We start from the raw sequence: 13,712 nt of genomic DNA, 5'->3' as shown, positions 1-13,712 counted from the left end.
GTTGGGCCTCAAGGGCGCAGAGTCTGGAAGTCATGGCAAGTAGGCCGGGGGGGGGGGAGACGGCGGACGGAACAGAATGGAGTGCCCAGTTGGCCTCTTGTATTTCGGCAAGCGGGCAGATTTGGCGGGCTTTGCAATTTCCAGCCAATCCCAGGCGCTCCTTTGGCGCCAACTCGCCGCCACAGTCCAACGGGGTCGAGGTTGCGGTGTAACCCAGTCAATCAGGAGGAGTTCAAGCCTTCAAAAGGGTTCTTTCTCGTTCTTTCTCGCGATCCCAATATACATATATGTACTGAGCCCCAACGAGCTATTTCCTTTCTAGGAAATACAATCAAGTCCCGTCCGGGTCTATAGCCTTTCTCAAGGCGCGAATGGACAATTCCGCGATGTTACAGGGGTGGGTTGAGGGTGTTCTGCCAGCTCGATTCCTTGCTCTTCTTCTTGGGCTTAAAGGGCCCCTTATGCAAGTGGCGAGGTCGGATTGGTCGCGTAAGCAGTCGATATTCGCTCGCAGCGGTAACCTCTCTTGGCAATCAGCAAGATCACAGGAGCCATAGTCATGGCAGCCAGTGAGGACAATCAAAGATGATTTTGGCTGACCGACAATACCTAGCCCTATCGCTTAGTTGAGGACGCGCTTTGCTACAGGGCAGCTAGTAGTGCAAGGTGCTACGACCACACCTTCAGCAACCACCAAGTTACGATATATGAATCTAAACTAAGATAAGAGAGACACATTCAACAGCCACGGAAATATACTCAGACTACCGCTATATTCACAAGTCTGCACATGGAATGGCGTTTTAGAGGCTCAGCGCCGTGGAGTTGGGAGGTTTCCAGACTGCCAGATTTTATTCCAAAGGAGGATATTTGTCTTTACCAATAAGCATTGAGATTTGGACTGAAGTTCAAAGCGCGGTTTCAATTGTATACTATTATACCATCTCGGCCTAGGCTTCAATGCTGTCCACCAACGGGTCAGGAAGCAACACTTCATCTCTCTTAACCCAGCGATCTTGTATTCCAATCTTCACCCTGTTAGCAACCACAAACCCTGTGCGAAACACGCGGTCCAGCAAAGAGACTATTTGAGACCGTTGAGCGGGATCTCGAGCCCGGGACCCTGCAACTGTAAGCGGGAAGAACAGCATCACCCCCGGTATTTTGTACTGGGACAGTATTTGCTCTGCTAGTTCTAGGATTGCACTGAGATGATCGGAAACGTCCATAGGGCAAAGTACTGGCGCTGGAATGTTGTTCCAGTAGGGAAAGTAGTCAAAGTTGCCCGAGAGAAAGATAAGCAGAGCGTGGTAGTATAGCAGAGATAGATCAATGTATCCATCGAAACAGCCTTGCGATAGATGTAGCAGCGCCTCTGTGTGCCAATTGTATATTGTTGCTTGGATCTCGAGTCCCTCTGTTGCAAGTATAGTTATTGAAGCGTCCGTGTAGCGGTCTAGTTCAGGAACACTTTCAACAAGAGAACGGGCTCTAACCTTAATGTTAGCAACGAAAAGGCTATTTTAGGAATTTCAAGGAAGCTTACCGCAAGCTGAAGGCTGATGTCTGGATCATTAGGATAGTGATCTCCTCCATAGGCTCCCAGCGCGTAGTGATATCTGAATCACTGCATACATGTAATTGAAGCCAGCATTGTTGGGAAAGGATAGTCTCTTCGTTATACAACAATGACCGACTGGCTTCGAGAACACGAAACAAATCATAGAATGCCCGGCGAAGCGATGACTTGCAGCCGCTTGGTCCAACAAGTTGTAGCATCTTCGATGTTCCGTAGAGCATATGCTTCGCCCAGCCCTCGCCAGAATGATCCGAAAGTAGCTGCAAATGAGTTAATGGGCCTATATGAGAACAGGGATAATATCTCGCAGCTCCCATACCTCGAAAAGCCCTAAGAAAAAGGTGGCCCAAAGCACGTCATCTCTTTGCACCACGTTCTTGTCCCCTAAACACTCCTGCAACGCCACCATAGACATATGGTAGGATCTCATAGCAGCCACTTTTTCCTTAATGGATGCACGCTCAACATTATTCCGATTTGCGTGCAGTGCACCAACTGCCATCACTGCCTGATGTAAGACTGGGGACGTCGAGATTAGAGGGAGTAGGTCCCAGATTATGAAAGGAAACCCCATAGTGAACGCATTATGTTGAACAAAGTCAACAAATGCATCAAGAAAGCAGGTGGCCTGATTCCTCCTGACAACATTTGTCAGACGACTTCGGGTGTCTGGCTTGCCGGGGTGGTGGCTCTGTTGGACAAATACAACTTTGTTATCGGTCTGCTGTTGCTGAACGCATGCCATCTTCTTTCGGGTACAGTAGACGCATGGACTGCCTCCTTCACACTAAACCTTTTAGCAGCAGTACTTCTTGGGAGGATTTCTCCACAATTATTGGGACAAACATACCTTGATGCGCCGATGAGCACAGGCGAGGCACCGCTTCACCTTCCTCCGTTTATCCAGGGGTCCGACGGCTCTTGTTGGAGACATTGCTATTTATGGTCGTCTATCTGGTTCGTAACCGAAACGGATATTTTCGTGCGATCAATCGCAAAAACACTCAACTTAAAGAGGCCAACCTGTCAGCCTCCTATTCCGGCGCTAGCCCGGATTAGGATACAATAGAACGCAATTTCCACTTTGGGGTTAGATCCGTCAGCGCAGACAACCTACGAGTCCCTACCAAGATCCAGAATTCATCTTCCGCCTGATAAGTTCTATTTTGAGTAATACTAGATCTAACCCGTGGGCCTTGGATCTTTCCCCGCTATCAAGTGTATATAAAGCCATGGTAGCACTGGTTGCCCTTACCACTAAGCCTCGCGACCGCCTATTCTTCCAGAAGACGGAGTCTATCAAAGAACCACAATGTTCAAACTCCCCTACCTTCTGTCTCTTATGGCAGCATCAGTCTCTTCACTCCTCTTCCCCAAACCCCTTGGCCCCTACGACGTCTACCGCAAAACCACAAAACTAGTTGACACCACCCGAACCGATCCCTTCTCCCCTAACCAAGACTACCGCGCAGTCCTAACCACAATCTTCACTCCAACAATCTGCTGCACCCCCCTCGAACCAAGGCCCTACATTCCCGCCGCAACAGCAAAATTCTACACGGATCTCTTCACCACATATGGCCTCACCATCCCCGACGGCGCATTAACCTCACTGCAGCTGCAGACCTGCGCAGATCCCCCAGGCCCACATTCAAGGACCCAGCCCAGAAAATTCCCTATAATTATCTTCTCGCCCGGCCTTGGCACAACTCGCCTCTTCTACACCATCCTCGCGCAATCCCTGGCAAGCGCTGGATATATCGTCGTCTCCATCGATCATCCCTATGATACGGAGTTCCTTGAGTTCCCGGACAGAACCGTCGTGACCGCCGCGAATATCACAGATGACCTTGTCCCATTGGATGTTGACGCTCGTGCGCGCGACATGAGCTTTGTACTCGACCAGCTGCGCCTAGGCGCTATGGGTGTTCGGGTCAGTAGGACTGCGGATGTCGCTGTCCTCGGCCACTCACTCGGTGGTGCCGCAGCAGCCGAAGCGATGCGGCAGGATTCTCGGTTCCGTGCGGGGATTAATCTGGACGGGTCAATGTATGGGCCTGTAGTCCGCCAGGGACCTGGGGATGATGATGAACGGCCTTTCTTGCTCTTCGGTCATGAGAATAAGACGCATGTCACCGATCCTTCGTGGGCAGAGTTTATTCATAATTGGGGACATGGCGGGGTGGTGGAGCTGGAGTTGGAGAAGGCGGCGCATTATACATTCTCGGATTTGCCGTCTTTACTGGATCTTTTGGGCTTGGATGGGAGGCAGGTGCCTGCGGTAAAGGCTATGATTGGCTCTTTGGGTGGGGAGAGGGCGTTGGAAGTTATCCAAGGTGTGATTAAAGGGTTTCTGGAGGAAGGGTTTTGCCAGGGTTCGCCAGAGAGGCTGCCGAATTACCTAGAGCTTTATCCGGAGGTAGAGGTCGTAAAAAAGTGCTAGTAGGGGAGAGCACTCGCTTTTTTTCTTCTTCCAACGCTGAGGACGGAAAAGATATAAATAATTAGGCTGAACACATCTGTTGCAGGTAGTACTTATTTATATTATGCCCTTCAAGGACTATTCACACCCAATATAGAAGCAGTCATATACCATCATAAACTAATAAACATATCCAGAAAAATACATAAACAGCACAGCTTATGGCCCGGCGCTGGACTATTGACATAGACAAGTAGGCAGTAACATACCTTCAGTTCTCAATAACTAGATTAGCCCGGGCTAGGGGAAAACATAATGTCCCACTGACTCGACCACCAACTTCACCAAAGGAACAACCAGCGCCTCGAATGTCCTTGAGGTTGCGGGATATTTCATCCGCATTCTAGAGGGATTTGTCAAGACACCAGAGTACCAGAATGCGCCCATCCCCACCGACGCGCTCGTAAGGGGCATGGGTATCGTTGAGAACCACCTATGGCAGTCCTATGGGGACACCGTAGTTGTGAAGGACTAGAGGTTGGCTGTGAATATTGTTCTAGAGGGTGACTAGGTTACACTTTTATTCTTTCTGTGATCAGCTACAATTAATGTACCAGTTTAATGACGGGTATGATGAGCCGCGCAAGATCAAAAGTATCTAGAGAATCCAGAGAAGAGCATAAAGGTAGAGTTATTAGGTTTGTTTTAAGATCAGGTTTTTAACTGCTTGAACTGTACTTGAAAAATCCTAGAAAGAGAGAACATTCACTATGTCAAGAAAGCAGCCGCCCTTTCATAGATGTCATCTTTTGCACGTTCCTGGATAGATCCCTTCGCATAATCCTTATCAAATGCATGCTCACAGCCCTCATACCGGTGCATCTCAATATGCTTATTCGTCTCATTTCTTATCCTATTCCCGAGTGGCTCCCCTTTAAGATAAAGTTAATTACAAGTAACAGTAACAAGAAAGATCCTACCCAAGAACTTCTTCGCTGGGATTATAGCTAGTAAAGTGAGACACTCTTTACATCTTCGGGATTCGCGTAATAACATTGTATGAAAGCATCTAACAGCTCGACGGGCGCAGGATCTATTGATGTATCAGGGGCAGTCTTCTCCGTGTTCTCTTGGATCATGTCTGTAGGAGGATAGATCACGAGGACATTTTAATGTGCCCTGCGGGAAGGCCACCAAGCTAAGAACCAGGGAAAGGATTCCCCCTACACTAAAACCAGGGATCAACAGCCAGGAAGTGTTGAATTTCTCCAGGTATGAAAGAACCAAGCGAAACCGCATCTTCAGCGTCATGGACGGGAGCGGGGAATTTATTTTCTAGTAAGAGTTAATAGGAGCAGTCTAGAACTGCAAACCCAGTTGTTTTAACAATGTATTTGCAGAACTGGTCGTCACTTCCGTGTAGAGGGTTCACGAATCCGCTACCGTGGAAGTTGACGAGGACCGGGGCAGGGGTAGCCCTGTTGAGGGTGTTGTAGGCATGAATTCGAATAAAGCGTCCTTTGTCCTGTGAGGGGATCTGAAGTACCTCGTTTGGATGAGTAGTAACACTGTAGCTCTTCAAACCAAATGCGCGAATTGGGTTTGCGATATTAAGTAGGTCGCTTAAAGAATACATCACGTTCTGTAGATGATTGGATTTAGAAAGGAGATGAATTTATTGATTAGATGAAAGGGATAGATCTGTAAATCTACAGCGCAATATAACCCGCACGACTACCAAGCCCAAGAGCAACACACAAAACAACCAGCTGTGACACGGCGAGCGCCAACCACCCAGCCGCAAGCCCACCCCGGAAGAAAAACCCAAACCACCATTTCCAACCCCAGGTCTGAACGGGCTGAATCCAACTCTCTACATTTGCCGGCCACGGCAACGGGCGGGGCCTCGTCTTCCACCCCTGCGAGGCAGCGAGGAGTGTAAATGTGAAGACTTGAAGACCAAGGCTTAGTGTACTTAAGCTGCCCTAACCAAAAGGAAGAGTATCACGAGGCCGTGTGAGCATAAGATGAATCTGCGGGATAAATGCTGTGAGCGAGGTGAGGAGGCCAGTTATCTGGAGAAAGACTTCCAAGAATGTGTGGAGAATGAAGATAAAGGTGTTATTAATGGGCCCCTCCTTGTCTGTCATCTGTTGGAGGAGGTAGAGAGCAGACGGGAGGTGATGGCGGCGTGTGTGAGGACGATGGCGAGGATGGCGGAGTTGGAGGGTGTAGTCGCGCTGACGTGACTTTCATGTCCAGAGGAAGCCCTTGTACGAAAGGCGACGTAGAATTCGAGCAGGATTATAGCGGTCACCCAGTGCACGAACGGCTGGATATACACGACAAGGGCGGAGAAACCATTAAGCCCTTTTAATTCACCATGGCGGACGCACTTCCACGCTTCAGAGCTGGAAATGCTATTTACACGAGCAGCGAGGTGTGCGGTGGCGCTGGTCGACAGGAGAATAATATACCAGCCGGAGATTGCAGAGTTTGTCGCTTTGTGGCTGTTGGCGATTTGGATAACTTGCGGGATGTACGAGGCGGGAACGAGCAGGCAGACGAAGCTAAAGAGTTGCACACAAAGTTAGTATGTTTATTATGAGCGAGGGGGGTAGCCTGGTGGGATGGGAGCGAGTACAGGTCAGCTGTTGTGGCGAAGGGGGATTGAATGTGTAGCTGGCAAAGTTGGGATGGTGGCATGGTGAGGCTAACGGAGGACCATGTTCAGCCGAACGGGCAAGCGGCTCGGGGTCTCTATATCTCTGGTGGGACCGAGGACTGTAGCTGTCGGCTGGTGATGGTTCGATTGGAACGCTGTGTTTTGAATACGGTGACAACGGTAGACCTTGAGCGGAGATCAAGATCGGGGAAAAAAAATAACTTATGATTCGGAGGGATTAGTGATGAGATTTTAATAGGCCTGATTAGATAGATGCCCTTTAACGCAACTTTACTTGATCTCCAGGCCACGAATCGGCCGTGCTCGCCAAGAGATGTATAGGGTGTTATCCCGCTTCCTAGCTTAGGTCCATTTTCCTCTTTAGAAAAAGACTTCGGAGATTACTGGCCTGGAGATTTCATGTGACGCCTCGCGAGTGCCAGGGGCTCATATGCCTTCCCCAAGTCCACAACAACCCGACACGGCCATCCCGGTCATCATTCATCCCCATGCGATAGCCTTCGCTCCACCCTCTGCATCTGTTCCCTCCACCGCTTGATGGCCTCCTCCCTACTCATCTCCGGTACGTCAGTGTGCGGAGCCTGGAGAGGCTGATGGAGAAGCCTGACACTGTAATCAACACCTTGCTCAAGATCAATTCCCTCCGTTCTATAATTCTTCTCCCATTGCAGGGCTTTCCATATGTCTCCGAGCGAAGGCGCCCTCTTTGTGGGGACAACGACTTTATACATGCGACGCTCAACCTCGAATCGGGGATCAAGCCCCTTGCGTAGCAGGAGGTGGAGGAGTTTCCCGTCACCGTGCAGCACGCCATATCGCATTATGGTTGGGTGCGTCCCCTTCGTCGGGACGATGGACCAGCGGTGTGAGTCGTCGCGCGCGCCGTGATGGAGTAGGAGAGAGATGAGCTCGTGGTCGCCCTTCTTCGCGGCGACGAGGAGCGGCGCGTCCTCGTTTTCATTGTACGTGGTGGTTGGATCATACCCGCGCTCTAGAAGGGTCTTGAGGATGGGCGTTCCCGCTTCGGGAGTCCATTTTCTGATCGCTTTGGCGATTGGGCCTTCGGTAAGCCCTCTTGGTCGGAAGGATGGATCGAGAGTCGTTTCGTTTAGGATGAACTCGACTGTGCTGAGATCTTGGAGGAAGATGGCTCTGAGGAGGCCCTGATACATTAGTGGCTGTCTGTCGCCGTTCCAGTTGTCGAGGATGAGGTCGATCATCGAGGTGTTTTTGCCCATCACGGCGGCGCGGACTGCGAGTGTCAATTCGCCGAGGACGCCTTCGTCGGTTTCGTCTTTGATATGACCCATCCATACTTCCATTGCTTCGCGATTGCTGTGTTGCACCGCTGTCGCCAGGAGATGAGTGCCCTCGTACGGAGCATCAAACGCAGGAGGGTAGTTGAATCGCAGCAGCATCTTGATTACATCGTTGTTGCCAGACCTCGCGGCAAGTTTCAAGGGTCCAAGATTTAACCGGACAGTGAAGAGAGGTGTCCTTCCGCACTCTTTCAGCCACTTCTCCATATCAACCAGATCCCGATCTTGAATCGCCCTGCACACCAAAAGGCTATAGTACATCGACTCGGTGGACTCCTGCGCCCACATATCGTGCCATCCATCAACGGGTACCTTCCGCCGATGCCTGTGAATATCGACGTTCTGCGTCGCCGCCAAGTTCCACGGGTTGAACTCGCCGAGCGCGGCGCCGGCCATCAACTGATCTACGACGCGCGGTTGGTCGTCACGGCGTATATTCTTGAAAACGTCCAGCTGTTGCATCTCGCTCAGCCAGAGGTAGAGGTAACAGCGAGGCTGAGCGCCTGGAGCTGGCTCCATATCCCTTAGGCGCTTCAGGTACTGAATTCTGATATCGTGTGGGAATCTCAACCACCTTTTCCCCGGCTTATCTAACGCTCGGAACTCATACATGAGTCCGTTGTGGCTCTCAAAGTCAGCTCTGTTTGCGATGATATGGTTGGCATGTTGTTTAAAAGTCTCTAAGCAGGGTTAGCTGGAGGGAAGATGGCATCCAGTTTGTATGGAGGTACGCACTGCAGACTTCTCGGAGCCACATCATCTCGTAGATGTTCGATTGCTTGCTCATGGCGCAAAGGATCAGATTGAGGATCTCCCAAGGAAGCTCGGCAAGTCTCTTTGGTTGTGCCATGTCGCCAATTTGCTGTTCGTGCGTTGTACAGTCCGCGTTGTCGATGTTAGGAAATAAGCGGATGTAAAGATGAGGAGAATCAAAATGTTTCAGGCAATAGTGGGCTTTCCAGTTCTCAGTCGGGCATACTCCTCCGGGGTGGCAGCCTTTGTTCCTTTCATTCAAAGCCTTATCCAACCATGGCCAGGGGTGACCGAACAAACACATCTCACACCATGGCTGTCAGCAACGTCCGAAAAAGGGTTTCTAATCCCACAGTGTCGAGTGAATCGGGCAATAGCGATAAATGAACTTTCTAGTTTGCAAGGCATCGCATGGTCCCTGAAATAAGTCACTCGACGAGGATGGAGTCCCGACCTCAACTTGCGCAACACAGCCGAACTCGCCAGCTGGCTTGGATGGGGGTTAGCTTCTGCCAGTCTTTGTCTCCTTTGCGGCGGTTAGTTCATCTCTTGCTCTTCAACACGTGCGGAATTCTGCTTCGTCTTCTGTCGTTTGCGACCTGGGATTCAGTACCTTCGGAGGCAAAGATAGTCTAGACCATGATGAATAAGGATAAGTTCCGCAGCCAATTTACCATCTCTGAGGCGCCAAGTAGACGTCTATGGGCCAGGTCACTTTAGCAAGACCGTGTCTGGGCCCTAAGGCCCCATACTCTATGAGTTGCGGTCCTAAACTCCAACCACCCAGGTCAATTCCACCGGCTCTGTTGCGATATGACCAATGACCACATCAAGCTGAATGAAAGTCCGCCAGGTGGTCCAGGGAAATTGCCAAAACTGATCGTCAAGCCAAGATTCAGAATTTAACCGTTTCCCCGGATTCGATTACCCCGAGCTCCACAGCCAACCCTCTAGAGCCAGTGACAATCTCCAGTTTATGCGGGGTTACAAGTAACGGGAAGATAATTCGGACGGAGATGTCGCGAGGAAGGCCACGGCAGATATAACGCTGTCCTACCTCTGGTGTTGGGTAACCCCTCTACGAGACGGAAAGGAAAATCGTCGGTATCCACGTTCTCGAGAGTACTTTGCACAAGGCCTGACCATGCGGCTCGGATCTCTGGCCCTTCTATGGGCATCGACCGCAGGTGCCGTACAGTACATGAAATCGAAAGATTTTCGTGTCGGCGTTGACCCCGATTCTGGCGCTCTGCTGTCGATCGTACATCCCAAGGACAACGCGTCCATGAGCTGGATAAGCGGTCCGGATAATACACCGTGGCAGCCGCCTGGCAGCAGATGGGGACTTGGGTACGTCGACTGGGGAAGTCTCCACCGGACATTCTGGACTAAACCGCACATCCGTGTTGAGGATGATCGCATGAGCGCCGTGTACACCTTGGATGGATTGAAAGTCGACGTGACCAGGAAACTTGATCAGCGCTCGGGCAGTCTGGATGAGTGCTACGCATTCACAAATACTGGGGATGACCCCGTGACGCTCAACGATAGGGCGACCGAGTCCTTCGCGATATATACACCGTTCAACGATCACTATACCACGACAGAAGATGTGCTGGAAAACCGCGCACATGCACATGTTTGGGCAAACGGTGGAGCCTCCTCATGGGTGAAACTGACCCGGATGGGATTGCGGGGGCCGCACCTTGGTCTTGTCCTGACGGAGGGCGCGTTGGCAGGATATAGTATCGAGGCCAGGAATGTGGTGACACTCTCAAACACACGGGGTTTCTTCCTTTTGCATCCCGATGCTCCGCGAATCGAGCCTGGCGAGTCGACACGGATCTGCTGGTCCCTGTTCTGGCACGACGATTGGGAGGATTTCTTCGAGCAGGGTATCGAACGGTCGGACCAATTTCTCCAAGCGGAAGCATCGAGTTGGACTGCTGTTGCCGGTGAAGCAGTCAATTTGACTGTGTCGAGTCGCCGTGGAGCAACCATCTCTTCTGATGGCGTGGATCTTGTGGCGGGACCGCAGAAGGGCTCCTTTTCAGGATCCATCAAGGCAGACAAGACAGGGCAGCAGAAGATCTCGTTCACCGTGGACAATGACGGTATTCAGACGAACTCCACTGTCATTCTCAACGTCGTCGCTGACGTCGATGAGCTTATTGCCAACCGCATCAAGTTCATCACTTCGAAGCAGCAACTAAGTACCGACTTCTCTGATAAATCCAAAGCCGGTGCGTACGCTGTGTACGACAATCAGATGGAGGGAATCATGACATTCGACACTTCATCCGACCGAAACACCGGGCGAGAACGAGTTGGCATGGGCGTTCTCATTGGTCGCTGGCTGCAGTCCAACTCTGACGCCGAAGTCGAAGAATCTCTTCGCATCTACTACGACTATGTTAATAATCAACTCCAGGATGCGACGGGGTACGTCCATTCCTGGCCGATTGATTCTGGAAGAACGGCATCACTCCGGCTATACAATTGGCCTTGGGTGATGCAGTTGCATCTTCAGATGGCGAAGCTGGGTAACAAGGTAACAACCAGCCATGGCAACTACACGGCGACTCCTAGCCAGCGACTGCTGGATACCGTCGAGCGGTTCTACGTGCAGGACGACGCGAGCGACTACTACCCAATCAACGTACCGATCTACGAGGCGCTCACCTACTTTGAGGAATCGGGGAACGACGAGGCAGTTCAGCGTCTCCTGGCCCTCTGGACAGCGCATGGCAAACGCATTGCCGAAGTCGGACAGAATTACCCAGCCTCAGAGGTGAACTATGAGCAGTCGATTGTCGCTCCCGCGGCCATCATCCTTCTCGAGCTGTACCGGTATACCCAGGACCAGGATTGGCTCGACGCAGCACACGGCCACTTTGATCGTCTCGAAGCCTTCAACGGTCGACAGCCAGACCATCGTCTCCACGATATCGCCATCCGCCACTGGGACGGGTATTGGTTTGGCAAGGATCGGATGTGGGGAGACACATTCCCGCATTATTGGAGTACCCTGACGGGCATTGCGATGCATCACTATGCCAAGGCAACGGGAGATGATTCGTACCAAAGGCGTGCGGAGGGGATACTGCGGGGAAACTTGGTCCTTTTCTCCGAGGAGGGACGGGGGTATTGTGCGCATATTTACCCGACCACTGTCGACGGCAGGAAGGGAGGATACTTAGACCCGTATGCGAATGATCAGGACTGGGCGTTGGCTCATATTCTCGCGATAAGGGGGTATCAGTCATCCGAACGCTGATATGGAGGACATTGTTCTTGGCGTTCCTGGCGAGGGGCTCGGAGGAGTGTCAGCCTTATCGCCACTGCAAAGAGAAAACAGTTTCGCATCGAGGTTGAAGTTAATAGTAAACTACTCCGTACTTACGGTGCGGACCTAATAGTATGCCAACTCCAAAAAGAACAGCAACCTTGGGGACTTTCGAATGTTCTGGTGCAATTCGGGGCTAAATGACGTACCCGCAAACCCACAGAAGCTCGAGCTCAGCTCAGCTCGGTTGGCCTAGAATGGAATTGAAGCACGAATATCCAGCTATCCGTTCTCCTGAATAGACTTGAAGGGCTGAGTTAGATGAATTGATGTAAAATCACCGATCAGTAAATATCTGAAGCAGATTTGACGTAGTGTCGTCAAGCTCTGAGCTCCAGCTCGCAAGGTGTTGAGGGAGCTGGTGAGGGGCATTTTTTGTCCCGGAACAACGAGGTTCCGCCACCCGAGCAGAGTTCGGAATCGACGAATGAAGACCCTTCCACCGCTCACGACGCAAGTCCTGGGATTTTTCCCTCGCCGATTGGCATTCACCTGAGAATCCACCTGCGGCATTAATAGACGAGCTATAGTCCAGGACCGCGCAAGGTAGCATGATGTCGATTCACCGGAGTCGGGTGAAGGCGGTCGGCGTGCTGACAAAGGCGGGGCAACCGTAATGCCCCGCATCTCCATCTCGAGCACTTAAAAACCCAGATCTTCTGCAACTTTCGCATCGCACCTTCATTCCACCGAGACTAGCACTCACACACTCTCTCAACCTTCAAAATGGCCAACGTTTACTTTGACGTCACTCACAACAAGCGTACGCCTCTTCTCCCCCCACATTCCCCTCCAATCTCGGTTCAATGCTAATCGAGTTTCCAGAGCCCCTCGGCCGCATTGAGTTCAAGCTCTTCGACGATGTCGTCCCCAAGACCGCCAAGAACTTCCGTGAGCTAGCCACCGGCCAGCACGGCTTTGGCTACGCCGGGTCTCCCTTCCACCGTGTCATCCCCAACTTCATGCTCCAGGGTGGTGACTTCACCCGCCAGAACGTGAGTACCGCCGGCCATTGAGGAATAATACAGGGTGCTAAGGATTGCAGGGAACTGGTGGCAAGTCCATCTATGGTGAGAAGTTCGCCGACGAGAACTTCACTCTCAAGCACGACCGCCCCTTCCTCCTCTCCATGGCCAACGCCGGAAAGAACACCAACGGCTCCCAGTTCTTCATCACCGTACGTTGCTCTACACTTTTTTTATTTTGAATGGATCACTAATCCAGGGTTAGACCGTTGTCACTGACTGGCTCGACGGTGCCCACGTCGTTTTCGGCGAGGTTGTCAAGGGCCAGGATGTCGTCCAGGCCGTTGAGAAGCTCGGATCTTCCAGCGGTAAGACCAAAGGCCTTATCGAGGTCGCCGCCTCCGGCACTGTTTAAACTGTCTACTATCTATGACTCGATGCCTTTTTGAAGCCACACTTACTTGGTGAACTTTTGGCTATCCAATGAATGAATTTTTTGATCTAGGTAGATTCAGAATCGAAGCTTGGAATTGGAAGACAATAATTCCATTTGTAGACCTCAACGCTGATAGGCTGCTCTTGACTAAAAACAGGTACACAACGTTATTTCGCTCGACGCTCTTCCAATTAGGGGGTTACTAC

The 13,712-nt window shown here is 51.3% G+C and overlaps 8 protein-coding genes across 8 annotated transcripts; 3 read left to right on the top strand and 5 right to left on the bottom strand.

The window, feature by feature from the left end:
* Positions 1-919: 919 nt before the first annotated feature.
* BJX68DRAFT_244293 (uncharacterized protein) lies at positions 920-2,162 on the bottom strand. The gene is made up of 3 exons (XM_071041288.1): positions 1,899-2,162; positions 1,547-1,839; positions 920-1,491 (listed from the first exon to the last, which is right to left on the bottom strand). The coding sequence occupies exons 1-3, from the start codon at positions 2,151-2,153 to the stop codon at positions 951-953; spliced, it is 1,089 nt and encodes a 362-aa protein (XP_070895440.1). The 5' UTR covers positions 2,154-2,162; the 3' UTR covers positions 920-950.
* Positions 2,163-2,584, bottom strand: BJX68DRAFT_244291 (uncharacterized protein). Its single transcript, XM_071041287.1, has 2 exons — positions 2,430-2,584; positions 2,163-2,359 (listed from the first exon to the last, which is right to left on the bottom strand). The coding sequence occupies exons 1-2, from the start codon at positions 2,511-2,513 to the stop codon at positions 2,231-2,233; spliced, it is 213 nt and encodes a 70-aa protein (XP_070895439.1). The 5' UTR covers positions 2,514-2,584; the 3' UTR covers positions 2,163-2,230.
* Positions 2,585-2,891: 307 nt separating this feature from the next.
* Positions 2,892-4,536, top strand: BJX68DRAFT_270395 (PAF acetylhydrolase family protein; the record flags this gene model as incomplete). Its single annotated transcript, XM_071046638.1, has 2 exons — positions 2,892-3,954; positions 4,352-4,536. 2 exons carry the CDS (start codon positions 2,892-2,894, stop codon positions 4,534-4,536), a joined length of 1,248 nt encoding a protein of 415 aa, XP_070895438.1.
* A 181-nt stretch (positions 4,537-4,717) lies between these two features.
* Positions 4,718-5,637, bottom strand: BJX68DRAFT_278147 (uncharacterized protein; the record flags this gene model as incomplete). The annotated part of the gene is made up of 5 exons (XM_071048476.1): positions 4,718-4,928; positions 4,962-4,996; positions 5,026-5,128; positions 5,196-5,300; positions 5,368-5,637. The coding sequence occupies 5 exons, from the start codon at positions 5,635-5,637 to the stop codon at positions 4,770-4,772; spliced, it is 672 nt and encodes a 223-aa protein (XP_070895437.1). The 3' UTR covers positions 4,718-4,769.
* Positions 5,638-5,814: 177 nt separating this feature from the next.
* On the bottom strand, positions 5,815-6,863 carry BJX68DRAFT_244288 (uncharacterized protein). The gene is made up of 2 exons (XM_071041286.1): positions 6,646-6,863; positions 5,815-6,571 (listed from the first exon to the last, which is right to left on the bottom strand). Exons 1-2 carry the CDS (start codon positions 6,705-6,707, stop codon positions 6,148-6,150), a joined length of 486 nt encoding a protein of 161 aa, XP_070895436.1. The 5' UTR covers positions 6,708-6,863; the 3' UTR covers positions 5,815-6,147.
* A 300-nt stretch (positions 6,864-7,163) lies between these two features.
* BJX68DRAFT_270393 (uncharacterized protein) lies at positions 7,164-8,856 on the bottom strand (the record flags this gene model as incomplete). The annotated part of the gene is made up of 2 exons (XM_071046637.1): positions 7,164-8,686; positions 8,742-8,856. The coding sequence occupies 2 exons, from the start codon at positions 8,854-8,856 to the stop codon at positions 7,164-7,166; spliced, it is 1,638 nt and encodes a 545-aa protein (XP_070895435.1).
* Positions 8,857-9,747: 891 nt separating this feature from the next.
* BJX68DRAFT_278145 (uncharacterized protein) lies at positions 9,748-12,425 on the top strand. Its single transcript, XM_071048475.1, has one exon. The coding sequence runs from the start codon at positions 9,904-9,906 to the stop codon at positions 12,034-12,036; it is 2,133 nt and encodes a 710-aa protein (XP_070895434.1). The 5' UTR covers positions 9,748-9,903; the 3' UTR covers positions 12,037-12,425.
* A 136-nt stretch (positions 12,426-12,561) lies between these two features.
* BJX68DRAFT_244285 (peptidylprolyl isomerase) lies at positions 12,562-13,611 on the top strand. The gene is made up of 4 exons (XM_071041285.1): positions 12,562-12,868; positions 12,931-13,100; positions 13,151-13,282; positions 13,336-13,611. Exons 1-4 carry the CDS (start codon positions 12,832-12,834, stop codon positions 13,483-13,485), a joined length of 489 nt encoding a protein of 162 aa, XP_070895433.1. The 5' UTR covers positions 12,562-12,831; the 3' UTR covers positions 13,486-13,611.
* Positions 13,612-13,712: the final 101 nt, after the last annotated feature.

This window comes from Aspergillus pseudodeflectus (assembly GCF_044049435.1).
Source record: "Aspergillus pseudodeflectus strain CBS 756.74 chromosome Unknown BJX68scaffold_48, whole genome shotgun sequence".
NCBI classification, from domain to species: domain Eukaryota; kingdom Fungi; phylum Ascomycota; class Eurotiomycetes; order Eurotiales; family Aspergillaceae; genus Aspergillus; species Aspergillus pseudodeflectus.
This window is presented reverse-complemented; position numbering and strand designations above follow the sequence as displayed.